The 26,910-nt window shown below is 39.1% G+C and overlaps 1 protein-coding gene across 1 annotated transcript in view; it reads right to left on the bottom strand.

Annotated features, from left to right (window-relative positions):
• Positions 1-993: 993 nt before the first annotated feature.
• LOC136429570 (uncharacterized) overlaps positions 994-26,910 on the bottom strand; it is a 53,562-nt gene continuing 27,645 nt past the window's right edge. Inside the window, exons 40-71 of the mRNA XM_066419404.1 lie at positions 25,879-26,027; positions 25,587-25,686; positions 24,991-25,136; positions 24,443-24,582; positions 24,152-24,281; positions 22,581-22,835; positions 21,576-21,782; positions 20,702-20,876; positions 20,273-20,424; positions 19,737-20,109; positions 18,790-18,981; positions 18,474-18,640; positions 18,174-18,352; positions 17,705-17,834; positions 17,270-17,471; positions 16,803-16,978; positions 16,480-16,669; positions 15,917-16,090; positions 13,581-13,779; positions 13,237-13,316; positions 12,902-13,000; positions 12,347-12,497; positions 11,976-12,115; positions 11,514-11,608; positions 10,980-11,273; positions 9,108-9,657; positions 8,769-8,937; positions 8,407-8,518; positions 8,024-8,175; positions 5,462-5,524; positions 2,010-2,103; positions 994-1,917 (exon numbers count right to left, since the gene is read on the bottom strand). Coding sequence (XP_066275501.1) covers positions 1,822-1,917; positions 2,010-2,103; positions 5,462-5,524; positions 8,024-8,175; positions 8,407-8,518; positions 8,769-8,937; positions 9,108-9,657; positions 10,980-11,273; positions 11,514-11,608; positions 11,976-12,115; positions 12,347-12,497; positions 12,902-13,000; positions 13,237-13,316; positions 13,581-13,779; positions 15,917-16,090; positions 16,480-16,669; positions 16,803-16,978; positions 17,270-17,471; positions 17,705-17,834; positions 18,174-18,352; positions 18,474-18,640; positions 18,790-18,981; positions 19,737-20,109; positions 20,273-20,424; positions 20,702-20,876; positions 21,576-21,782; positions 22,581-22,835; positions 24,152-24,281; positions 24,443-24,582; positions 24,991-25,136; positions 25,587-25,686; positions 25,879-26,027 — 5,531 coding nt within the window. The 3' untranslated portion in view covers positions 994-1,821. The remainder of the gene's footprint in view (positions 1,918-2,009; positions 2,104-5,461; positions 5,525-8,023; positions 8,176-8,406; positions 8,519-8,768; positions 8,938-9,107; positions 9,658-10,979; positions 11,274-11,513; positions 11,609-11,975; positions 12,116-12,346; positions 12,498-12,901; positions 13,001-13,236; positions 13,317-13,580; positions 13,780-15,916; positions 16,091-16,479; positions 16,670-16,802; positions 16,979-17,269; positions 17,472-17,704; positions 17,835-18,173; positions 18,353-18,473; positions 18,641-18,789; positions 18,982-19,736; positions 20,110-20,272; positions 20,425-20,701; positions 20,877-21,575; positions 21,783-22,580; positions 22,836-24,151; positions 24,282-24,442; positions 24,583-24,990; positions 25,137-25,586; positions 25,687-25,878; positions 26,028-26,910) is intronic.

Here is a 26,910-nt window from a genome sequence, read left to right as displayed (position 1 = left end):
ACTATGCAAAACAGGGCATCATCTGCATAGCTGTGTAGCGTTTCTTTACATCGCTTCGCACGGCAGTATTTTAGATTACCGCCGGATGAAACCCCACAAAATCCTAAAAATGTAGGCTTGAGCTGAATTTTGGCGGCTTCTTTGACGAATCTTTTAAAATAGCAATTCACATAGACTACCCACATTTACCAACGACTATGAAGCACAAGGACAGTTTTTCGGCAAAACTCATCAATATTTATTGGATAAACATAGCAACATTGTTAGTTACGTTTTCAAAAGGGTAAACAGATAAAGGTCAGAGTTTTACCGGTTACAAAGCAAATGTTCATAAAACGATCCGAGCCATCAGACACTGATCAACTGTCCTGTAAAAAGACATGATATATACTTACAGGCATCATTTATAATGAATGACAACATCTAACAATACTGACATACAATCTAAACATATAAGTCTCAATCATTCTACACTGACAAACACTGCAATTCGGAAATTATATATACGAAATGTTTCAACATAAATACATGTTGTATCATTATGTTCTGTGCAAAATGCTGACTACTTTGTCATTGATAACATAATGTTAAAATTCATTTGAGCGACTTATTTGATTTCAAGATAATCACGCCATTGGAAGTCGTTCAGAATTCTAGAAGCAAAGATCAATTCCTCTGACCCACTCTGGGAAGCTGAAATTCCAAATGTAGAATAAAATAATGCCTCTATAGTTTGCAGGCTGATGTTGATTCCCGAATCTACATCTGCTAGGATAGAGTGAGGTATTATATTTGAGCCAGCCGAATGAACGACGTGTTGAACCAAAAAAGCATTATGTGCCTTACCTTTGTGCCAAATTTCAACCCATTTCATTAAGAAGATGAACCTGCTATGATAAAAAGTGCTCTTTGTTTTATTGATCCTTGTATGCATTCTTAACACGTTCGACCTAGGCATTAATGGAAACGAGAATAAGTCACTGTGCTTCATGGTGTTGTTGTCATTTTTATTCTGTGATGATATTGATGAATAGAGTTTCATCTGAGTAACGTTCACAGGCAACCATGTACTTCCATTGATCTCGTTTTTTAGTATCTTGATTACTGCTGTAGCACTTTCATTTTCTGGCAAAGCGCAAAAAAAATCCAATAAAAACCAAAGTTTAGAAACCATATATCATGATAAAATGAGGTTGTTTGTAATGAAATCGACCAATTCATGTAAATACTGATGATTCACTTTGACCTGGTAAGACATTATACGTAAGTAAGTATAGCTAATTACAATAACTCTTACATATATTTGCTGTTAAATTTAGCTAAATATGCTATCTTAGAATTCGTGAGAAATAGCACGTCGAAGACATTTTATACCTTCCTGTCTGATCTGCTGATCTAAACATTTACAACCTCTTCCAATTCCAATTGAATTCCTTCGAGGTGCACTAAAGAATATATGCTATAAATGTCGATACTCAGTCACCAGTTGTTATTAAGCACATTATTAGTCTTTTTATCTAAGAATTAAGGAACTGTTTGATCAAGCACTAAAAACGAAATGTTTTAACAAAAACATCAAAAGACAACAACATTCCAGAAGATTGACGTATATCTATTTAGGAGATATTGAGGTGTCAAATGATTCATCGGGCTTCATTTTCGTATGCTTAAGTACTGTACCAGCGCGTGCTACTGGGCGTACGCAAATGCCTACAAGCAAATAAGTCAAATAAAGATGTGATTTGGCAAAGTGGCCTTTTTTTTGTTCAGTGGTCGGTCTTCGTCACAATCGTCCCTCGCAGCGGCCTCAGCCCAGCAGGCCTATGTTTTAGTACTGCCCTTTGGGAACCAGTCCAAGTTCAGCATGGTGGCAGCTTGTCTGTCGGAAGAGTCGTCACCCACCCCAGCGCCACGTACCTGAAAATATGCGATGTTCTTCATTATCTATATCAACTCATGTTTTAAAGTACTTAACCACTGACGCTAGACGATATTTAGTAGTCTCATACCTTGCACGACGGGGGCTCATCCGTGTCCAATCCAGTGGCAAGGTCCAGACCCTTTACGTCATCGTCGTCGCCAGTGACAACATGAGCTCGTTCCCTGATGCAACAGATGTATAATCAGATGATAAAATGAGAGCAAATAACTAAACAGACCGTGGGAAACATTCTACCCCTGGTGATTTTAACTTACTATCTGAAGCCATTTGTCGAAAAGAGCTGACAAGTGTTCTTCAAAAAGATAGGCCAAAACTTTAATTAGCTGATACGTCATTTAGGAACTATTTTGCAATTGCGGGAATACTTTTATTATATATATAAGGCCACAGCAAGTAAATTTTATGGGTGACATCCTCCGCAGACTCCAAAACTAATGAGATAGGGCGAAAAAAAACAAGGCGGGCCAAAAAAAAACAAGATTCCTATATTTTCAAATTTTGAGATCATAAGTCTTGTTAAACAAGAATTGAGGCGACGAAATATGATATCATGACCAACAGGTATTCAACCAATGAGGGTTCATATATAATATTAAACCTCCTTGATTTAATGTAAACACTACAACAAATGCAGAAAAGAGCTTGATGTACCATCATCTGAAGCAACTACACTGGGAATTCATTTGCAATGAAACACCTTGTGTATACAGCTTAATTAACTAGACCCCCATTATCTATATAATGTCCTTGCTAGAACAAATGCAGAAAACAGCTTGTTATTATACCGTCATGGGCAGGAACTACACTGGGTATTCATATGCAATGAAACACCTTAGACTGTCAACATTAAACTGTACTTAACCCTCAAACCACCGTATGGGGTCAAAACTGACCCCAGGCGTATATCAAGATGTGCCATTTTGACATTTCGAGTCGAAAACAAAATTCCTTCTATGAGTTTGTTTGTATATATGTCTTATAACTTCTCACAAGTTTTTACCGAGATTGGCTCATTGTTGATTAAGTTATTCTAGAAAGTTTATGCATGGTCCAGTGGGGTCAAAACTGACCCCAGCAAAATCTGCACTCATATTCCCTATTCTTTGATACTTGTCATCCAGTAACATGTATGATAAGGGTTATCATGATCATAGTTACAAAATATGATTTTGTAGAAACGTGAAAAAAACAAATTTTTCAAATGAACGTAAATATTAATGACGTTGCGACGTATTATGACGTCATTTATGTGACTTTATTGACGAAAACAAACAAATTGGGTATTTCCATATAATTCAAAGGTTCACGATAAAACTTATGTAGAAATTATGTATGATAAATCATAATATATCGAAAGACGTTATTTGTAGATGGCAACAGGAACGACGTCAAAATGACGTCATAAAAATCATATTCATATCAAGTTACAATAGCGAAATCTGCCATCTTGGTTCCGCCATCCTGAATAATTTCAAATGCATTTTTTCATCATATAACCTAATAACACAATAAAAATGGACCAAAGCGTTTATATTAAGATTGTTTCTGTTTGAATAAACATGGTAATGATGAAATTTGAGGTTGAAATAGCCGGTTATAGCTAATCTAATTATATCGTCCGCCATCTTTGATTTTGACCGATGACGTAATTAAATATGCATAAACTATGACTATTAAATCAGAAAAGTGATAGTGAATTAATTTGGTTGGTATTGATGTCAGAAAATAAGTGCAGTTTAAAAAGACAGCCCTAGAATTACATTGTAAAATCCAAAAGTAGCGACTTTTTTTCCAAATATGGCTCGAAGAAGGCGGTTGCCATAGCAACATGAAAACCTTGATTAGTTATTTCATTCATCTAAAATTGTTGCCAACAAAATTTTAGCATAGGTGACCAAGTTTGGTTGTTCTAGAGTAAGACATTCAGATGCTATATGACATCAAGTGTTGGCGCAGGCCTCAAAAGAGCCCACTTGTCTGAATAGCGTTAGTTGCAAAATACGATGTTCCCTATTTTTGCATAAATTATCATAATGAACAGAAATTATTCACACCTATTCATGTCAAACTGTCCCTTATAGATTTCTTAAACTATACATATATACAAGCCACAAAAATAGTCACCAATAAAGCTATATTTGTAGAAAACATTGTGGGGTCAGTTTTGACCCCATACGGTAAGATTAGTCGTAAAAAAGCTACGGTGGTTTGAGGGTTAAAGATGTGTCTGTACTTAAAGATATGTATACAGCTAAATTAACTAGAACAAACGCAGAAAACAGCTTGTCATACCATCATGGGCAGGAGCTACACTGGGTATTCATATGCAATGAAGCACCTTAGACTGTCAACGTTTACGACATATTTGCCAATTTTTGACATGTTGACCACCGTCGGAGGGCAATGGAATTTCTTGTTTTTTTTATTTCGAAATCAGGCGAAAATTAATGAGCGCAATGATGTCATCCATAAAAATTACTTTATGTGGCCGAAAATAAATAGATAGCTAAACGAAACTTTTCCAAAAGAAACTCAAAGTGCTTTATTAATGTTGTTGCTTGTGTCGATGTACCAACAGCTTAAATGAAAGTCTAAGACCAAATCCTTAAAATGAGAGAATCTGAACCCTGGAACCAGAACCATACACTAATTCAGGAAGTGTTTCCCACTATGGCCTTGCTGCAGTTTGAAAGGTGGATTGACCCCCATAAGTACATAAACACATAAAAATCCCAGACTGACTCCAGCTTGAAACAAAGGCAGGAGGAGATTAGCATAATACTGGTGAACAAAATTCAAATATTTTTTTCTACTGGTTTTCAAAGTAACACTATGAATGACGCAGAATGATTGCAACAAAGTTACATAATCAAAACAACTTTCAGTTTTTAGAAAATCAACCTTGTGTTCAAATATCAACGTACAAATCAGCCTGTAAAAGTCGTTTCAAAGTGAAATTGTATCTATATTTCTAACTTAGAAATGCCCTCCTCGCAGTTAAATTCAAATGTTTGGTAGTTGTTTGTCTAGAAATATCACTTGTAGCTGTGGTATATACATGGTATTCTAAAAGCCAGGTATATAGTTCTCTTAGAACTAAGGTTGAACTGCACATGAACTGCCAGCCAATGTCTTTACTTACATATATTACCGAACAGAGCATGGTAAGCCAGTGTTGTCATTTATATTCTGTGTTACATAAAGCTAACCTCTTTACGGTATAGCCATACATGTACATCAATTCTTTATCTGACTACATTTCACAATTTTATTGAGAGAATAACTTGTGTTGGTGGTGACTATCTAAGGCAGGTGACTATCTAAGGCAGGCCTCCACCGATGTGAACACCACGACAGTCAGTAGCAGACTGACCCTGGTAGTTTAGTAATACGTTAGCCGAATTTATTGGGTGATTTTATAGCACACGCTATTCCTCTTTAACGAACATAAGTCAAGAACGTATGCATTGTCAGATTTTCGTTGATTTGAAATAAGCAATTAACGTGATCTTTACTTACATTTCAATCGATTCGGCGGCTGTTGGTACCCTTGCATCCCTTTCAGACTCTGCTTTTTTGACACTGTAGATGTCGCGAAGAAGAAGAACGGGCAAATGTTTTACACAATAATCTTTTATATGGGTACTGAACAATGATACTAAGTAAACATGATAGCAGAAAGGGACAAAGTTGACAAACTGAGGAAAACCACTCCACAATAATAACAGGAATGAGGTAATACATAAGACAGAATAGAAAGAGCATTTTATAGAAAGACTGAAACATACTGGTATAGTACATTATATTTGATATCAGCATCGGATACAGCTGTAACATACACATTTTCAAGGAAGCTGAATGCTACTACCACTACTACTACTACTACCACTACTATTATGTCATAAGGCGACAACAAGTAAATGTTATGGATGACATCAGCGCGCGCATTGATTTTTGCCTGATTTTGAAATAAAAACACTTTTTTTACCCTTCGGCAATGGTCAATATGCCGAAAATGCGACCGCAATATGTCGAAAATGTCTGTCAACATATTCCAGATGAAAAAAAAGCACTTCCACATGTAGGAATGGTGAAACATCCATACAAAAAGCTCCTCATCACCACATTACAGGAAGACACAGGGCAGCCCTTATAATTATACCAAACTTGTAATCGGAATTGGTCTGTGCCATTATTATCAACAACGTGTAATCCGATGTGCTGTTCTTGAATGAAGTGAACTACTAACAAATCCGATAAGAGATCCAGATGAAGTAACTACTGTCATGCGGTTTGAGTGGAAAATTGTTTAGCTGTCTGACTGACAATTTATTCAGACAGTCAGACAGCAATATAGCGGAGACAACTTCAGTTGACACAAAGTGAGCAGAGCCAGCATTATGTAGTCACAGTCAGTCTGCCTCATGACTCAGGAGACTCCAGTGCCCAGTGTACGGGAAACCTCTCTGCGTTCTTGATGCAATCCCGGATCTATCATTTGAATGGTTTTAATGTTGACATGAGTGTTAGTTACTGTTTTATTGTCAATGAATACTTGTTGGTTGTAATACCATGTTTTATCGCTTCAATTTATTACATGCTTTATGGTATTCAGGTTTGTTTTTATTCTTGTTTTCTTTGTTGCCCGCGTTATTTCGCCCGCACGGACTGAATCTGGAGTCTGCAGACGATGTCATCCATAAAATTTAATTGCTGTGGCCTAATGGTATCAAACATCTATGGGTATGGTAACGAAGATTTGTTGGATAGCTGTGGGATATGACAGATGGAGAAAATGACGGCCGGACTTCGGAGGCATTCACGTGATGCAGCACCCGGATGACTATGCGTCTATATGGCCGTGTACAAATATACGGAAGGTGCGTATTGACAGGGGCTATGGTGGTGTTCCCCATGGTATGCCATATCTTCTTGGTAAATTGTGCATCTTCTATCTTTAGATGATCTCCAGATTCTACATTTTCCATTCTTAGAGGTGTTACCCGGAATGCTAAAAGATAACAGCTATACATAGCTACATTTTAATTAAGTCCATTGTCAAAACTAAGTACAAGAATGTCATGACTAAACTTTCTCTTTTGGTTGGCGGTTTTATCCGATGTGGCAAACTGTTCAACAATAGATAGAAATTTGGGAGTGAAAGTCCTTTTCATGTCCCTTTTTTGTTTGTTTCATCAGTCTGTGCTTCTGATGATATGGCGTGTTATAAGATACAACTGGTTGTAGGGAACCGCTGGTTGTTGTGTGGCAATAGTACTCCGGAACTGAGAGATAGCCTTTCTTTTAAAGTCTTACATGACAGAGAAATGTTGCACTGGGGTTTTGAAGTCCCGGCGCGCATGCGTGCTGCTTTGCTTTGCGTGACTTGTAGGAGTTCAATATTCTACTGTGATGTGGATTACTAGACTGGTAAAAGTAAAATGCGATAAGGTGAGAGATTCTGTATTGAGCTTCAGAAGATAGTGACGGGTCAAGATAGCTGGCACGATTCCTGATTAAGGTATGCAATTTTCTTTGTGGTTGCTTTAGTGCGGCTGCTTGCAATTGTCTTTCAACCAGAGTGCTAGCTAATAGTTTCACTTGCTGAATGGCATTGCCATCGAAGTGTAGGGTGATTTTTGAATTAATTCTTATTCTTGGTTTGCTTCTGGGTACCATTGACCTAGTTTTAGGTGCATTATGACTTTGACGAGCCAATACCGTAGACGAATGATGTTAACCTTTACGTAATAAAAATGCTTCTCACTGATTATGCAAATGAGGTCATCCTTTGCATATATTAAATCAGTTGACGATCTTGCCTACACAAATAACACAAGTTTGTCAAGGTTTAGAAGTCCTATCCTAGGAAAATGTTTTTTCTTCAATTATGCCAATACGGCATTAATCTGTGCGGTTGTTTAAGGATGTTCCATTTCAATTGAATTACAAATGCCTCGGGTATCAACTTCTATGATACCCATTGTCCCTTCTAAAATCCCAGTTTGGAGTTTCGCTTTTGTGAAAAGTTCCGTTGCTATACCCGTCTTTGCTTGATACCAAGTTTAATTTTACGCATACTTATATTTCCCCCGCCATTTCCTGAAGACTAGCGCCAGTGCCAGGAGCAGCAGGAAAGCACCTGCCAACACGATCAAGCAGATCTGCCAGGCTTCCAAATACCCCGCACAGGGCCAGCCGGGATTCCCGCACTCACAGATGAAGCCGTTCACCTAGTAAGGGTGAGAATAATGAGAAGGTATGTCTGACAAAAGCGACAGTAATTATGGGAAGAAGGCCTTATGAGAAATCGGACATTAAAACTAACACACGATTTGTTCATAGTTCAGGATGACGTAAATAGTGCGTCGATAACAACCATTTTATCTGCCGAAAGATGAAATGTGCAATGCTCATTATCGGCCTGCGTCTGACAGCCGAAGTGACAAAGTTGTACTTCTTACCTGGTCAATACATGTGTAATTGGTTGGACATGGCATTGAAAGGCATTCGTCATTGTCGGTCTGACACAGTCTGCCTGACCAGCCGGGTGCGCTCGTACAGTTGCACCAGTACCTGGATAAAAGAACGCATTCAAGTAAAGATAGTATATATGTCATAGGTAAGTACTCTTTGTATTGCTGTCAAATGACTATATCCCAACCGCGTTGGATCAGCTTCTCTCTACTGCAGGGTGATATCGTTCATGTTTCATTTTGAAAAGTAAATTGGATGAAATGGAAAAAAAATTGTCAACACATGTCATTTTAATTATCGTAGCATATATAGTAATCAGCTAAGAAAAATATTGTAAGAGTACATTCACCTATCAAATGCTTTGGCCCTGTCCTTTGATGTACAGTCTGGATCAGTGACGTCACCAACACACTGTCCCCCATGTTGACACAGGTTCTCCAAAACATAAAGGTCAAGGGTCACAACACGAGACAGGCCGCCATGTTGATCCTTGGCGTTGATCATGATCACATCTTTTCCTATTTCATAGTGCCAGTGTATTGAAATTAGCCACAATTCTTATGCGGTCAGGAGAGAAGTTGGTCATTTGTGAGTTAAAGTCAAAAGCAAAACTGTAGAACGAAGGAAAAATTACATTCCATATAGCAATGAACCAACAATGTCATGATAGACAGCTATACTGCGTTACCTGTGAAGTTTGCATGTGGCCTGTAGGTTAGGGTTGTGAATACCCAGGCCATGTCTTGTACGGGATGCGGTGCCTGAATGTCACAGGGATCCAGATGTAGACGTCCTGATGTATCATCTCTGCCGTGTTCTCGGACAACCGAAAACACCGTAGTGTTGGTGCTGCAGGCAGGTACAAACTGAGCCCGCCGTTCCTGCTGCGATGTTGACATGGTGTCATTACTTTCAGCACTGAAGTGCAGAGTTACTGTGTCAGCCGTTTCGACATCGTATGCTCCCACAACGACATGGAGGTCTCGGTAGTACACATTGGACATACGGTTCACCTCAACCGTCAGGTCTAACCTTTTGGTCGGAACTATCAAGGCGGGGTCGTCGTCAACAAGGACAAACAGAACCGGGTCGTCATTGCGGGGCTCCACCTCCACCACCAGCTCTATGTCGATGCTGTGCGGGTTCATGTTGTTTGGTAGCGTTTCTAAAGCCGAGATGTTGAACTTGTCTGTGCCGTAACAGTCAAGACAGGAGGTGTAGTACACAACTACGTGTTCCTGGAATAGAAAGGCAAAACGTCCACTTTGGGTAATGAAATCTTGGCTTAGGCACATTATCTTATATCTTATTTTAGGAAAGCAAAGAGATAGAGAATCCAAAAGGAAGAGGATGTTTTGAAACACCGCCAGGAAGAGAAAGTGTGAAAAACTTGTTCTACGACCCTTTAACCCTCCTCTGAGCGTATGGGTTTCCATGTGTTTGTTTGTGTGCATGTCTTACAACTTCTGAGAAATTTTACTGAGATTGACCATTTTTTGTAAGAGTTATACTCTAAAGTTTGCGTGATGTCCGCTGGGGTCCAAACGGACCCCAGATGATTTTGTATTGTTTGTTAGGTAATATGAAAGAGATTTCTCTCCAATAACAGAAATCTGTTATTTTTATTGTAAAAGTAAGTTATTGTGGTGTAGAAAAGTGTAGAAAAGATGCCGACTTTTTAAGAAAAAATGTAGCATTTTAGTGTAAAATGTGGATTTTACTCATTTTGCATAACGTATGGTAATGAGACGAATTGATGTTAATTTTGCGCGCTCAAAACATGTCAGAATATCCCTGATAGATTAATTGAACAATATATCAACAGAAAACACAAAAGAAACCAACAGAAAAGATCTTTGTGATGGAAATTGATAAATATTTAGCATGTGTGTTTCTTGGCGGCAGATAATCATGCATAATCAAATAAAAAATTCTTTATTTTTTACATAATACTAATATTCCTTATTCAATAATATTCTTATGCTATCTGGATGCTCCCAATAGATTATTGTAACAGTATATGTACACTAATTACAAAAAGGACCACCAGAAATATATTTATAAGCAAAACAAAATGGGACCCGTTTGGACCCCATACGGCCAGATTCGACGCGAAAATGCATCGGTCGGATGCGGGTTAAAGTCAGTCGAGGAGAAGAAGACGCTGATCACTGTACAACAGGCAGTGAAGTAAGAAATGCAAATCCTCTTAACACACTTGAATACATATGAGAACATTAGCTAAAAATTGAGATCACACAATTAAAATACTTCTTTGACGTTTTGGCATCAGCAGTTTATGATTACTCGATAACCTTTACATTCATGGCCTATAGGGCTTAGTAGAGACATGCAGATATAAAAGTCGTAATAAAATACATATGATGACACTAACGTCTAAAGCAAATGTTAAAGATAAAGGTTGAGATGGATCTATTTAATATAGTAAGGTCAGAACGCATAGGGAATATTGATAACTCAATTATCTATCTACAGTCAAGTTAATCTTTCGAAAAGGAGTGAAGGAAGAAGGGTGTGGTTAATTCTATGGATTACTAACCTTCTCTTCTTGAAGTCGGACAGTTCCAAACAGGGGTGGAACAGAAATTGAAAAGGAAAGGCGATCCCCATCGAGGTCAAAATATCTGATCCAGATTGCCTTTTCTTCATCCTCCTGTGCTTGTACGCGACTGTGAGAAACGATGACGGGCCGGGTGTTCGAGAAGCTCTTCTCTACAGCGGCGAGGGCGAAGTGGGCCGGGCCTTGGAAGATTTGCTCGGTGTCTTCAACACTTCTGTAGACTCTGGCTTCCCCAGAAACCACTTCGTTTTGGTAATTATTTGTCTTGCACACCTTAAGCAGAAAGTATATTCGCGTGAAGAACAAATCTGCCAATAAGGGTATACTATAAGGGAATTTCCCACGTTTTCATTCTTGCGGGCTACAAATGAACCCGTTTGATCTACATTCTTATGCATGAGCTTGTTCTGCAAAATCCATGAATCAATGAAATGAAATGCGATAAAAACGTTGTAAATATGATATGAATGTTTTTAAAGCTAAACATATATAATACTTGGTCCAAGTGCTGACCTGGAACTGTCCGAAACGGTCTGCCCAATCAATGATAGTTTGTGCCGTCTTCCCTCGGTCACAATTTCTCTGTGCATCCTGCCACTCTTGCATTTCTGTATTGCGTGAAAAATAGAGCGCATGCATTCTAAAAACCTTATGTAAGTAGACTCACCTCATACCTCATAATGTGAAAGATTAGCACGGGAATTATCGAACCGACACAGCTAACTAAAAATTTGTGACTGAAACAAGAATTAAAATTGACTCATCATTGCATAAGACGCAGATTACGCGCCGATTGCAAAAGGACGGATATATTTTTGTTAAACTTTTGTTTTGTTTGAAAATTTCTGTTAAATAGCGACTCTTCAAAGTGTAGGAGAACAATGTAGATTTGGACCATTACATGTTGTCAGCCTAGTTGTCAATTTCATTAATTGCAATTAGTATTCTGAATTACGAAAAAATACCATATTTTACCAGAATTCCAGTAGATCAGTCTTAGCTCCAGTCCCGGTTCTATCTGTGTTGTGTTGAGTGACACAGTGATGTTGATTGGACCTCGTATCTCATTCCCTAGCGTGGTGATGAAGAAATTCACACCAAGCCAATGTTTCACTCTGTGAGGGGACAACATAGTACTGTGACTAAAATATCATGGGAGCTCATATATTATGTGAAATGTACAGCAGAATAAGAATAAACCATGTGTTAAGTATATTCAACCAAATCCACCGTCACTGTTAAGGTACTAAATACATATAGAGGAAAGGAGCTTTTACAATAAAGTCTAATGAAAGAAAACCAATAGAACTTCCCATTGCTACCCTATGCAGACTATTCACTTTTACCTGTGCCTGAGCCAGCGGTCGGTAAAGCCTGCAGTAAAATCCGGATTAGCAATGAACGACTTAAAGTTGACAGACGCGTCGGAAGTGTATTCAGAGGAGACATCTCCTTCTGTTAATAAACCTGCCACCAAGGTAGCTCCTTTTCTCAGTCCTGTAAAACAAGACTTTGTTAGTCTCCCAGGACTGAAAATTGGTACTGATTCTACACAAAATTATCATATAAAGACTAGTGCATATCATCGAATGAAATAAGTATAGGAAAGGAGATTAACTTCATTAAAGTACATGTTCCGACAGTCAGTTAACAACAAAGCGAAGCCGGTATTGAATATTCTTCAGTTTCAGTTTTCAAATCGATGACAACAGACGGCAATTTGAACAAGTGGCTCAAAGATTGGATAAAAGTGCTAGTCAATTCCGATATAGATAGTCATTTATTTAAGCAAATTGATTTAATGGCAAACGTATTTCTGAGCGAGACCATCTGAATGAGTTTTCATTGAAATAAACGCTATGACACTGGATTCGGAAGGTAAAAATGAATATGTATCCAACCTTTCATTGTCGTTATAGAGATGGTTTCTAAGGTGGACATGTTTAGAACGATTTCTGCACTCTCGCCCTGACGGGATGTCCCGAGTCGATCAGATGGCCCTGTTAAGTAAATGAAGTAGTTCGGAATTGATCTTGGATCAATTTTTCCCAGCTTCCATCAACGATTTACGAAACACTCAACATTAAACTGTCTCGCTTCCAATGATCTTACAAAATAAGCCAACAAACAATCTAGTAATCATCTCATTTGTATCATATATGATATTTTTGTAAATGACTGTGTAATTTTACTGTATAAATATTGAAGGCTCCAACAGCTTAATGCAGAAACTTACGAATATAGATGATCTTTTTAACGTTGACATTTGTACACTTGTGGGCACCATTACAGGCACGTAGTGTAGGGTACAGCGTTCTAAAGGGTAAGATAGTGAAAATGCAATGTATCAGTATAAATCAAGTAAGGTATATATGCCGAGGAAATGTGTGACAACGAACGTAGTTGTGAAAAATGCTTAGCAGTTCATTTGTTTTTATGAGAAAAACGCTTCGAATTATTGATTTCATAAGATAACAAAGATGTATGGAGGTTTTTCGTCTCCTCTAAAATGTCTAAACTTAGAAGACGTACAGGTAAGACTGAAGCGCCAGAACAAAGGGCAGAGTCACTTTCACGTACCTCCCAGGTTCCATGTGGAATTCATTTGACCTTGCCTCTTCCTCTTGGCCATTCCGTGGTAAGTCAGATATATTAAAAACCATCCCATGCGTTTTAATGGTTCCATTCACAATGATCACGGATCCAGGATCACCATCCCCGACCCGGGTAGGCGGAAAGACGTCATTCATCCAATTTGCATCACTGCTCAAACTAAAATCTGAAATGAAGAAAAATTGATTAAATTGAAACACTTAACAAATTAAACAAAGTAGACATCGTTTGACTATTGCGTACATTTCACTACTTCTACTACATAACATATATCATGTAATACTGCCGTGATGTAACATAAATCATGGAAATGAAAACATGGCCTTCAATAGTCACGCTACTTTTTCAAAGCAAGGTTTTTCTCCTCAAGTTGGTCATCTTACGGTTTCCAACTGAGACAATTGAAAGTAGGAACTAGAATATAGATGCAAATATGGTTTCTAGCCAATGGAAAATAGTTAAGCGCTCAACGCTCGTTCTCATTTGAATGTACAAATTGCTGTCGCCAGCCTTTACGACTTGATATGGGCCAAATTAAAGGCACCATCGATGCTTTCTTCACTTTCCCACAACACATATCATGTTTCACGAAAAATGCTCCTCAAAATTACTTATTGATTTTGACTTCGAAAAAGTTATGGCACTGAGTGGCCTAAAGAGTCACAAAAAACGGCTGTCGCCTGCGGAGACATACAAAATTTAAAAAGCAGCCGTGAATGTAACAATTCAGTCCAGAGTTTGACCGGTTAACTGGTGAATCCAGCTACTGAGGCCCTCCGACAAATCACGTCAGATCGCTCCCGTCACTGTTCGTGTACGCTGTGCAAGGCAGTTTATGCCTGTCGCCCAAAACGGTAAGCTCCGTTACCGTTTGAAGTAAGACGTTCCTAACATTAAGATATGCCACATATAAGGCGCCACCCTGTCGTTTTTATGACGACTTAAAGCTTTTGTGGCTTTTAAAAGGAACAAATAAGAACTGTTTGCTATCAGTTGTGGACCACCTCCTCGAACAAATGACAGTACAGTAATGAATGTAATCCGTTACCATTGTTTGATGCTCTCTGTGTTGTTAACAAGGCATGGTGTAGGAACGCTGCCCATTTTCTAAATGCCCGTACATACGTCCTTTTAATGATAAAAGATGGAACGCGAAAACGGAAATCCCTTTGAAGGAAAAGCCGAAGTTTAACTGTAGTAATCTCCGTTACCGGTAACGGAGATTACACCTGTTGCGGAAAATACATTACCTGGCGCAGAACTTTTTGTAGTTGTGCACCATGAGGTAAAAGCATTTGAACTAGAATAGAAAAGTATAGATTCAACTGAGAGAAACCCCCTGTAGGGTTATCATATTCCAATTTTCTACTCTTTCTTCCAGATTTTTTTCCAAAGTTGAATTCTTTATAAACCTCAAGACAATAAGTAATCTATAGCCGTTGATATGTTTGAAGAAGAAAAGAAATCAGAAGTCGATCATTTACAACTTGGCGACTTGCGTCTGGTGAACACGCCTTTTGGCGACAGTATGTAATCTCCGTTACCGTTTTTCCGCGATTCCCTCTCCGTTCCAAATGCTTTACTGCTCCTAAGCAGTATTAGTTTGCAACATTGAATATTTTATAGATGTTGTAAGGGTTACATTATTCGGATCAACGGAGGATCGAACGTTTTGCAAGAACCATCTGATTCCGTCATTGTTAGATATCTCAAACAAGTCGAAATGCAAAGACAAATCCAGACAATATTAATCCTGAATGAAACAGTTATACAGTAATCGTCAGCACGCCGGCACTAAATTTAACAGACGTTTTACCAGAGATACTGACTCCTCAACTATAGGTTTTGAAGGCGATGTCACGACATGGAAGCTCCAAAAATGAAGTATCTTATTACTGATGTTCAACATTTCTTCCCGCAAAAATATGGGTAATCTCCAAGGACATCTAATCAAAGCTTAGAAATTTTCGGCAACTTCACGTGATAAATTAGCTGTAATATTTTGGGGATCATAAAAGGAGATGTTCAGCTAAAAAATGAGGTAGGTTTGCTTGGAAAATGAGCTGATCAATTTTTCGACCCTAAAAATCGCTATTTTGCACATTTCATTGAGAACGAGCGTCAAGGGTAATAAGCTTTGGTCCAATGAAAGACGTTATCCCTGGTCCAATGTCATCTTATTGGTGTAAACCATTATAAAACATGACCCCTTACTTACAGGATATCTTACAGCACTACCGGTATCTGAATGATTTCCATAATGCAAGAAAAACAAAACAATTCTTCGACAGCAATTTACTCACAGGTCCATGCGATATTCTCCTCTTCCTGTTGGCTATCCCAGGACAATCCTACCAAGCTGAGGTCAGTGACCATTACCGTGTTATCATCATGCACAAAATCTGGAAAGTCCTCGCCAAAGAGAACTGTAGTGTTGGTGTGAGTAACATTTGGGTATCCAAATAGGACTGTTACACCTGAAGAGTTTGAAAAGAGGGATACACAAAAACGTGACTTTGAGATCATTGAGCTATATCGATTATTATTTTTCAGTATGCAATAATAGTTTACACAAGGCGACAGCGATAAGCTTACCGCTACCTTACTTTGGTATTTTACTAATTAAAACAGAAAGCACCCCCGAAACAACCAAAATAACCGTAAACACACCGAACGTAACCAAAACATATAGCTCTTAAACAGTTACGAACGGGCAGCAACCAACACAACAGAAAACATGTAAAAACAACATATTGAAAACAGCCGTAAACACCAAATTATTGCGATTCCGTGACTTTCCTTAGATTATTGAACCTATCTATTATGACTTTCACACATCAAAATCTTGTTTAAGACTGTTTGTTACCTGGTGAGGTTACTACGGATTGCAATCCCGCGCCGTTCACAGCTCTCATAGTGACGTAATATGTTGATCCGTGACGTAAAAACCCTTCAAGGTCAGAGTTCACTGCCATGTCCTTTAGTCCGTTTGACCTGAAAGGCTGGACGTCAGTTCCCCGTGGAGTCGTTCCTATGGCCCAAAAATACTCCACCACCTGCAACGGAATAAAATTTGCAGTGCCTTTGACGTTGCCTACAATTTGCATACATCGATGTCATGCCTCAAAGATTATTACAAGAGAGCATTATCGAATACATGTAGCCTTAAAATGTTGTCTGTCTACCTACCTGGCTTTCTCTATCGAAGGCCTTGTACCTAACGGCGATGGTGCTGTTGCTTCCCTGGAACTCGCTTATTTCTTCATCATCCCAAGACATGTCCACATGGTATATCTGCTGGATTTCTGGAGGTGTCACGTCGATGTTCACGCCATTGGAGGACGAATAAACTACACGACCTGACCCTTTTTAAGGAAAAAAGGGCTAAATTAGCAACGACAATCTCCTTTCAACACAACGCGTGCGTACCAGAATGAAAGTGTAAAATCGTGAAATAAAACATAGTTATCATGCTGTGAAACAAAAACATGCACACACGTGTCACAGGTGTGCACAAAACAAAACTATCAGGACAACATATTTTACATTTCACATTCTATTTTAGTCTAGGGGAGTTATGGATACAGTAAGTTCTTGTTCTTTCATTTAAGGCAAACAGATAGGCACAGCTAAACTTCATGTACATAATTATGTACCTGATACAGCTTTAACTGTGATGTAGTAGATGGCAGCAACATCTGTATAGTTAATTCCACCTAGTTGCTTGAAGCTGGCATTAGGACTGAGAGTCAGGTTGTCAATTCTGACGTGGAATGCTGTAGTGTCCAGGCTGGAACAGTCCGGGTCACAGGCAAACTTGTCACATGGCTTAACACATGGCACACAGGGACGGGCAACCTGCCATTAAGAAATGTTATGGCTCGTTGAATGTATGGGAAACGTTGAGTGTATTATGGGATTTAATACTAAAAAGATCAGAACCAAACTCCATTTGAAAGTTCATCTGTGTTGGTAGAAGTCGTTCTGAATGGAGTTTATTGTGTTGGCGTTTACAGTTTAAACTCCATTCAGAACCAAACTCATCAGCACTACAAGCTACACAAATTATCTAGAACCTAAATTGAACTAACTTCGCGAAAAGGCGCCACATCATCCATCATCCTTTTTGTCCCCACCCCTGCGTAGAAGGCGGAGACACTGTTGTCCCCAGGACGGAATGGATCTCCAAAGCGGCACAGGTTGTCTGCGCTCGGTGGGAACCTGTGAAATATCAAAGAATGTACAGTCACCAGCCTTGAGAAAAGATGGCAAGGCAGGGGCACCTAGCATGTGTTTTTTGTTTAGAAAAAGGAATATTGTTCATTTCTATGAAGTAAACTAAGGTCATAAAAACCTTGACTTGTAATGAAGTCGCAAGTATGCAAGTTCAAATAAATAGAAAACTCCTGTCTTAACTTGCCTCCTCATAGTCCTCTCTTTGTCCCCCAGAAAAGTTACCGATATTTGAGACATACATCTACAACATGTAATTTACATATTAGTTGAATTGAGTCCTGTATGTAAGTTATAATTTGATGAGGCATATACAAAGTTGTAAACCTCAGATCTCTGAATAATGCGGTAGCTTTTGGGCTGCTGAAGATGTCTTGAACTTCAGGTACGAAGTCATCTCGGTTCCAGACGGCCAGGTTTAGCTGGACCTGTTCGCTGAAAACTGGGATGCCGTTCATGATGGCCTGTGATCTCCCATCTATGATAAGCTCTAGGCTCCAATCCTCCTAAATGTGTAATAAGAAACTGTAAGATACATGATCGTATTTAAGGTACTTCATAGAGGTACTGTATTAGAAATATCATCGTCCTCAGACGGGAATGTTTCAAAACTATTTTCCGGCTTACCCCAACAGCGAAGGTCCTCTCTATAGTAATCTTTAACTCATAGGTGTGCCACCCGTCTGTTGGGTCGAAGTCTAGAGTTGCCATCTCTTGAAGTGGTTCAACCGTATCATTGGCAAAGCGACACCACAGCACGGCATAATGTCCCACCACACCTCCAGCTGCAATATCTTTACAGGACAAAGAGTAAAAGATTCTGGTACAGTATGCATATATCATTCGTGAATTACTAAAAATTAGAAAAACATATGATGACATTAAATCTAAAACATGTGCTGATCTCAAATGTACGCAGCGGCGGCTATTCTAACCTACCAACCTGGGTGAATTTGAACTCCACATCCTCTATATGGCACTTGTCTCTCAGTGTGATCGCCAGAAGGTACGCTATCTTCATCAGCCGAATCGTAGACCGGTCTAGTCGTCAGTGGTACAGACGTTGGAATGTCTGTACTGTCTCCAAGTAGATAGTGAGTACAGTTGCACGGACATTCATCGTGTCCATCCGGAGCTAATGTGAAGCAAACAGATTATAACAGGTTGCCTCATCATGTCCTTATTTCATCATATACTAGCATAATTGCTCACTTTTACACAGGTTCTGTGCACCTTAGTTTTACACCTAAGAAGGGTTACGTACGTAAAGGTACTACTGTTACTGTAAACTAGTGATTAGTAAACAGCATATTCTTGATAAGTTTTGTAAAAATGATAAACCCTTCTGCTGTATTACTTATTTGAAATGGTGAAGTTAAACAAGCAATAGTACTGAATAAGGTACTGTCGTACACTGGTGAGTAGTATACAGCATATTTTTGGCATCTACGTGTAAACAAATGATAAATCATTTGTTTTATTCTTGTTTGAAATTTTAAAGTTAGATACTGAATCTCAGATGTTAATCCTGTATATGTAAATTCTGAATAACATCGTGGAAATATAAAGAATTGTAGAAATTTTGTTCGTTCCTTTATTCTAATTTCCTATCATCAAAATAGATTTGAATTTATATGACAGGATCGCGAATTGTCGCAAATCCCAATAGCATGCAAATGAAGATTTTTGTTCGACCTAGGACAGACTGCGATCGCTATAATTGAAATAGAGTCGCGGATTGTCCTCTGGCAGATTACAATTCCAATCTGTCCTAGGAGAGACTCTGATTCCGAAAAAGGACAACCCGCAATTATCCTGGGTTTTAATTTCCACCGTGGCAGCTCTCTTAAGTCAATAAAGAATCCATGTTATATGAGCGTGTAGGGTTACCTGTGGCTGAGTTTGTTAGAGTCCCCGTGTTGTTTGTCAGGGTTCCTGTGTCGTTTGCCAGGGCCCCGGTATAGTTTGCCACGTTCCCGGTGTTGTTTCTGAGACAACATGTACAATCCGGAGGTTCAGCCGCTGACTCTTCCTGAGCCCACTGCTCTACTGGAGCGTCCAAGTCTCCCACCACGCCTGCTGGGCCGTCCCAGAACACAACACTGGTGACGGCTTTGATGTCGCCGCTCGCAGCGATCATGTCGAACGTGTAGGAGCCGCCTCCCTGCAGGTCTGCCCGGGTGGAGTACGCTCCTGAGTACATCCTCGTCTGTTGGACATCTCTAGACATGGTGATGGACAAGCCGTCTTCACCGAATGTCACCTTTTAAAGTTGACAGAGGATAACGAACAATGGAAAAGGGACGATTAAGCGTACACATCACATGGTTATTGCTGCTGACTTTGACTAAATACTTCTTATGTCATCTGAATTCCTTTCTATCATTCTAACATCACATCATGGGACAGGATAATGAAAACCATACCTCATCATGGCTGAACACTATCCTGTGGTCACTAAGGAGGCCGTATATAGAATCTGATGAGACAGGACTCCAATCAGCTTCATCGCTGTCCATGACGTACTGACCAGAAGGACACTTATCGCCAACATGGGTTGGCAGGTAGATAAAGGTTCCTTGAGTTGAAAAATAGAAATGCATCAATTTAAAGCTACGTTCAGCTGTCATGCTTTAAAACCGACTCATATAGAAAATCAGCCACAAACACATTTTTGTTATTTTCATGTATCAGAGTAGGGAATGTTGTCTTTGGAAACAGTTCAGTGTAAACAATTTATCTAACAATCAAAAGCAGATGATATATTATGGCAAGGCAGTTGTACACACATATACGAGGCTTGAGACTGACCTTGGTAATTCTGATCTTAAAGCTTCTAGATAAACTTTTCTTACCTTCCATGGTTGAGGTTGAGCTTAGATGAGTGATGTCACTACTGAAGTCCCGCCCATCTTTTACTGTTCCACCAACCGGATCCTCCAGATCCAGCAGGATGGGCGGAGACTCCGTCATGATCGACAGGCCAGCCTTGTTAAAGGTACGCAGCCTCACAAAGTACGGGATGTCGGGCTAGACAGAACCATCAATTGCAATGCGTATTAGCGTATCGACAGAAATTCAAAATTCAAACAGTTTAAATAGTAGAACACTGTTTGGATGTTCATTACCACACTGAAATATGAACTTTAAATGTCTCTTTAAAATTCTATGAAATCTCTCACAAATGATTATACAAAACACACCACATCAAAGAAAACTCAAGCTTAACAAAACTACAGCACAACGGCATCATGTCTTCACCTTTACGACTGACGAACTGTGAATGTGTCTCATTGATTACGCAAATAAGGCCCGAAGTTGCATAGATTATATCAGTTCATAATCTCCAACCAAATAATGAGAATATGTCAAAAGTATGACATCTTAATCGTAACAAACAAATCGATTATGTGAATAAGGTCCTAATTTGCATGATTTATTTCTCACGTCGTTCAGATTCACTTAAATTCCAAATGCTGGAAAGAGGAAACTCGATAAATCCACCGTCTGTTGAATTATCGTCTCTAGGAGGCCTAAAATTTAATCATCTAAAAATCTAACCGACCCCAAAACATGAAAAAAATCAATAGAATGCATACAAGCCTTCTCGAGTTGTCTCGTTAACAGATGGACACACACACAGACACAAGAACGCTCCTGAAAACATAACCTTCGGGCGAAGGTACCCAAAGCAGATGTCTATATATGAAAGCTGAAAATAGGACCTACTTCAAGCGTGATGTCTGTCACAGTGTATTCGTTGCCATTTGATATAACTGGTACAAAGTTCGTGACTTGGAACCGTTCATCAGAGTCATCTGAACATGCTCTCCCTGAGAACACGGCAATCTCGTAGTGATCGATGCCGCTCTCCGGGTCAGAGAAGTCCGCCCAGGAAACATGCAGCTCATCGGTCCTGCTCGAGTAGGACACAGACTGCAGAAAAAAAAATAAATCAATGAAAATATTGATTAACAATTTCGTAGATGCTATGTGGCATAATGGTGAGGGTGTTTTGCCCAGGACCAAGGGGTTCAGGATTTGATCATTTGACCAGACGTTGCGCCCTTCTGAAAAGCATTTCCCAAGACTTCCACACAGGTGAAAATAAGTACCCAGCTTCGGGACGTTAAATGAAGGTCCCGTGTTTAAGGAAAATCACACCTTGAGCACATTTAAGAACCCATCACACTTATCGAGAAGACATGTGCGCTTCTCGATGTTAGTGGGTCAAATAATTCCGGTCTAAATGGGATAGGACATTTCTAGAGCATACCACTGCATGTCCCATTAGGCCAGTTAGTCTAGCTTCCGTTCAGAAGATGTGGTTCGTTCGAGTGTCAGTTCAGTGTCGAGATGTAGTCCCTTGTGTTTTTGCGATGAACAAACTTGTTGAAAGGATATAAAAGCTGGAAATCCCTCATGCTAATTGTAAAATTAACATTAAAGTGGTCAGATCAGATAAAAGGCTTGTTTAACCACCTGGCAACATCGTCACCCAATCGATATAATCAATGTTGATTATTAACATTTTTTTCAAGCAAACTTTAGACGCAAAAATTTCAATGTGTTGGCTTCCATATCATGAGCGTTCGTGGTGATTTTCATACCGGTTTTCTGAATTAATTGCCATTGTTTACAGACTTGTGCAAATGACGAGATTTTGTATTGCACAGAAAAGATAAAGACTCAAATGTCAAGAAGTCAGGAAGTCTCATTTGATTTTGTACTTACCTTGCCTTTAGAAGGGCCTACCCAAACACTTCCGTCATGAGGTTGGGTAATGTCCACAGTTACAAGTGATGACGCAAGCGAACACTCTGATGACTGGTCCATTACTATGACAATCACTGTGTATGTTTCATTGTGGATAAGTTTCAGGTCTCCGACTTCTACAGCTGTGTCTTTCCCCACGTTGGTGAGTGAGTGGACATCGAACTTGTTCATAAGACGGGTGCATTCCTTTGTCTCCTTCATCTTACAGGTTTGCTGGGGCGTGTAAAATACATACATTATAAACTTTGAACAACAGTTTGGAAACTTAACTTTGGTCGATCATATTTCCATTTTTTTCTTTTTCAATCTCAATGTATTATACATCATTAGAAAGCTTGTGACATCTAATTCATTATACTTGTAAACTAATGATACTAGGACCAGGCCTGGTTACGTGTGTGGGTCGTGGAAATATTGTCTTCTATTGACTTGTGTACGAGGGTTATATGAAGCTTGAATAAATGATACACATCAATCAAATCCAAGATTACTTTTTATTCAAGCAAAAAAAGTTGCGTTAAGGAGTTTTTTGGTCATGTGTGCATGCACAGCTCGATCAAGCTGATGCCAGAGGTGTTTAATTAGATTCAGCTCTGGGCTGTTGAAAGATCACTCAATCCTCTGCATTCCTACATCCTAAAAGTACATGTAGTCTGCAATGGTCCTTGTTCCGTGTGGGCGGGCATTGTCATCCTGCAGAATGGCATTCGGTCTCAAATTGCAGTTTGTAACTGGATGGATGGAGAATGATGTCCGTCTATCTCTCCACACTGAGGTTACCTGGGGTGACGAGCCTTGTTTTTCCTCCGGTAGGAAGTCCGACCCACCATGATGCTGCCTCAACTAAAGGCTGTTACTCTATCTGTGCAACAGTCAGCCCATGGTTCCGTCCTCGCCGTCTCAATACTTAGATTCGGCCATCCAACGGTCCAAGTGTAATCTACTCTCCGATGTTTCAACATCACATTCCTCCACACACCGCTTCATTCACTACGCTGATGACACCACTACTTTCAGGCTTGGATCCGCACTGTTTTTTTACACCACACTCACGTTAGCAAGCCTACTGCTCGTTTCATGCGATTATATTCACAATGAGTTGGTATCATAGGGAAAAACACAAGCTTTCCAATTGATATAAAATATGATTAAAATAAACATCCAACGTAAATATGATCGACCAAAGTTAAGTTCCCAAACTTTTTGTGCCAAGCTTAGATGAGGTAAATGCAGAATAGTTATCAACGTGATGAAACAGCAATACGTCCTTATTTACCCCATGTCAAATAAGCATATAGTACTTTGCAGTAAAGTTCTATTTAATCAACAACTTTTGACGTAATTATTGTTTTTAAAAGAAAAACAGCTTTATTTTTGCTGAATCATGCAATCGATATTAAAACTAATGCAATTTGAAAACCGTGATTTCACAATATTGAGTGTACATGTAACTAAGTTTGCTAGAATCATTTGATATGAACATTTGGGTCTTGCTTTGAAGATAATTAAACTAAAGGACTCAAGGTTACCAGATCCTTGCACTCTAGCTGTGTCAGATTCCCATCCATTGACGCGATTCCCCACTGGCTGTACAGGACTGGAAGGGCGAAAGCGAACCCTTCCCAGGAAAATGACACTTCCTCAGTAGAAGGGATAAACCTTTAGACAGAAAGACGTGTCAGGAGCCAGAATGTTAATTTGTACGTTCTGTCCTGCTAATAGGTATTCGTACAATTTGATTACAAGGATGGGGTAAATTCAACTTATTTTAGCTTCTCAAAATACTCTACTGATTACGCGTGCTACAAAGTAGTCCTAACCTGTTGACGTCGACGTGTCCCAATGATAACACCTGACCACCATAACCCACTTGAATACCATTAGAAGTCACCTCCGCTACGGACGTTAAAACGCTGTGAGCCCTGACCGTGATGTAGTATGTTGCCACTCGTGGACTTAGCTTTAAAACATAATGCATAATGAATGTGTTAACGCCATTTGTTTTGGATGGTAATTGAAACTCTCTATCACCATGTTAATGTTATGACAACTTTTTTATACAATTTACTTATTGGTTTGAATCAATTGTCACTGTTCAAACGAATTCATCGGAGTCTTGATCACGACGTGAAACACGTGCTTAAATGTGGGTAACGATGTGGTTAGAAAATATTCATCTTAGGAATTACCACGAGTACCTAAAAGATAAATGTGCATTATTTGTCATACCAATGAGGGTCTCATGCGCCAAATGTCAAAACTTTTGGAAATTCTTGAATATTCTTGCAGCTTCTGCAAGTTTCTATCGAATTGTGTAATTGAGGAGTCGAGTGTATCTAAATGCTGTACAAAATCTTGACATTGTTACCTGTAGGTATTGAAACGTGTGCGTCTGGTTCAGCCCAACATTGACGAAATGATGTACATTGTCCCTGGTTCTAGGGAAGCGACGGTCCGTCCCAAGTGCAACTTCATAATACTCTACCGTCTGCTCTTCGTCTTCGTCAAGTTGCCCTTTATTTTGTTAGACATAATGGAGCTAATCAAGTCAACATCACAGCAGAATGTTACTCATCCATCGATCAAGATTATCAGCATATAACGTATCACTTAAAGTCAGATTTGGCAAAATCAAAACTAGCAATACAAAAAATATCAACAGTCAGTTTTGTATGAAAATGCATTGATTAATGTGAAGTAGTGTTAGATAGGCACACTTTAACTCGTGGTGTTTAGGCTTCTCAATTTTCTTATGATTTTTAGAATAAATTGATTTAGAGCTGATGAGATTGAAGGGATATATAGTGTTTTTCTTACTATTAAACAACAGCTACAAAAATATAGCTTATGATGCCGCGGTAACTATTCAGCCTTCATTGAACTTACTTGTTATCTATGCATGATATCCATACATGTGAATTTTTGTAGAAAGCTATAGGAATATTGAAAACGATGTCGCTTTACCTTGTAGCCTTCTGTCGCCGAAACTGTCCCAGTTCGCAGACAACGTAGTGATTGATGATTGAAATTTGAGGTCATATCCGACAATGCCTCCATCACGAACCTGTGGTAACCCATGATTACTAAATGTAGGACTTATGTACCAGCCACAACTTCCAATGGTATTGGCTATATTTCATATTAATTATTGATATGATAAATAAGTATTTATATATATTTCTTATCTTCATTATATTATTTTCTTCTCTTTCGTAAATTGAAAAGCCACTTTATAATGCTGAGCAGGCTAACTCACCTCCCCAGGGATCAGCGGCTCCAACATGACCGTGATGCCGTCCGACCTGACCGTGTAGGTGAAGTCCATCTCGTTTGTAGCTCTTACAGCAACAAAGAACGTTTCACCGTCCTTCATCTTCAGTTCATTGTTGTTGCCCGAAGTTTGTCCTTCGTATGAAAGAAAAAAAGATAAATATCCTCCCAATTGAATGAGTGTATATCTTGACCTATAGTGAAGGGATTCTTTTTCCAGACCTGCAGACGCAAGGCTGAGAAAAATATTCGACCACAAAAGTAGATTTTATAAACAATTTACTTGGTACAGAAGGTAAGACTTTTGAAATCAAACAAAGCTACTTCTTAAAGCAGGAATGATGACCGTGCCGCCATGTATGTCCGTCCCCGGCAACAATAGAATGGCATCACAGCATACATGGGAAGTAATTTGTATACAAGTTTTGAAGTTTTGAAAAATGTTGTTTTTCCCAATAATATTCACAAAGAGAAAATTACCCACTAGGCAGATAGTTGCAGCAAACATAATAAACACCCAATGAAGTGCAATCCACGATTTTTTCTCACACAAACGCGCAGGCATCATACACGATAAAGGTCTTTATGCTCGACCTGCCTATTTCAGCAAAGACCAGCCTCTTGACAGAAGACTTGTATCAAAAACCCTTATTTGTATTTGTGGAGTGCAAACTGGATTAGATTTTAATTGATACCCGTGTGTCTAGAAATTTGTCTGACTCAACACTTTCGGTGCCTTCTTTAGAGTGTAGTATTAGTAACCGGAATCGGCCATTGGCATTGCTCTGTAGTGCTGGCTAGCCAACCTCATACGTAACCGGACTTTGCTTGGTGTCACTAAACGACTGCTTTAACATTAGAAAAATACCGAAACTAATTATTAAACCAACTCGATTATAACACTATATCGAACATACTTTATACCAAGTACAATTATCGTGCAATAAAGTACTTTGCTGTTGTCTCTTTGAAGATGGCATTTACTTTTCATATGCAGCAAAACCTTCATGTCTATGTG

Source organism: Branchiostoma lanceolatum, chromosome 3 (assembly GCF_035083965.1).
Source record: "Branchiostoma lanceolatum isolate klBraLanc5 chromosome 3, klBraLanc5.hap2, whole genome shotgun sequence".
Taxonomy (NCBI): Eukaryota; Metazoa; Chordata; class Leptocardii; order Amphioxiformes; family Branchiostomatidae; genus Branchiostoma; species Branchiostoma lanceolatum.
This window is presented reverse-complemented; position numbering and strand designations above follow the sequence as displayed.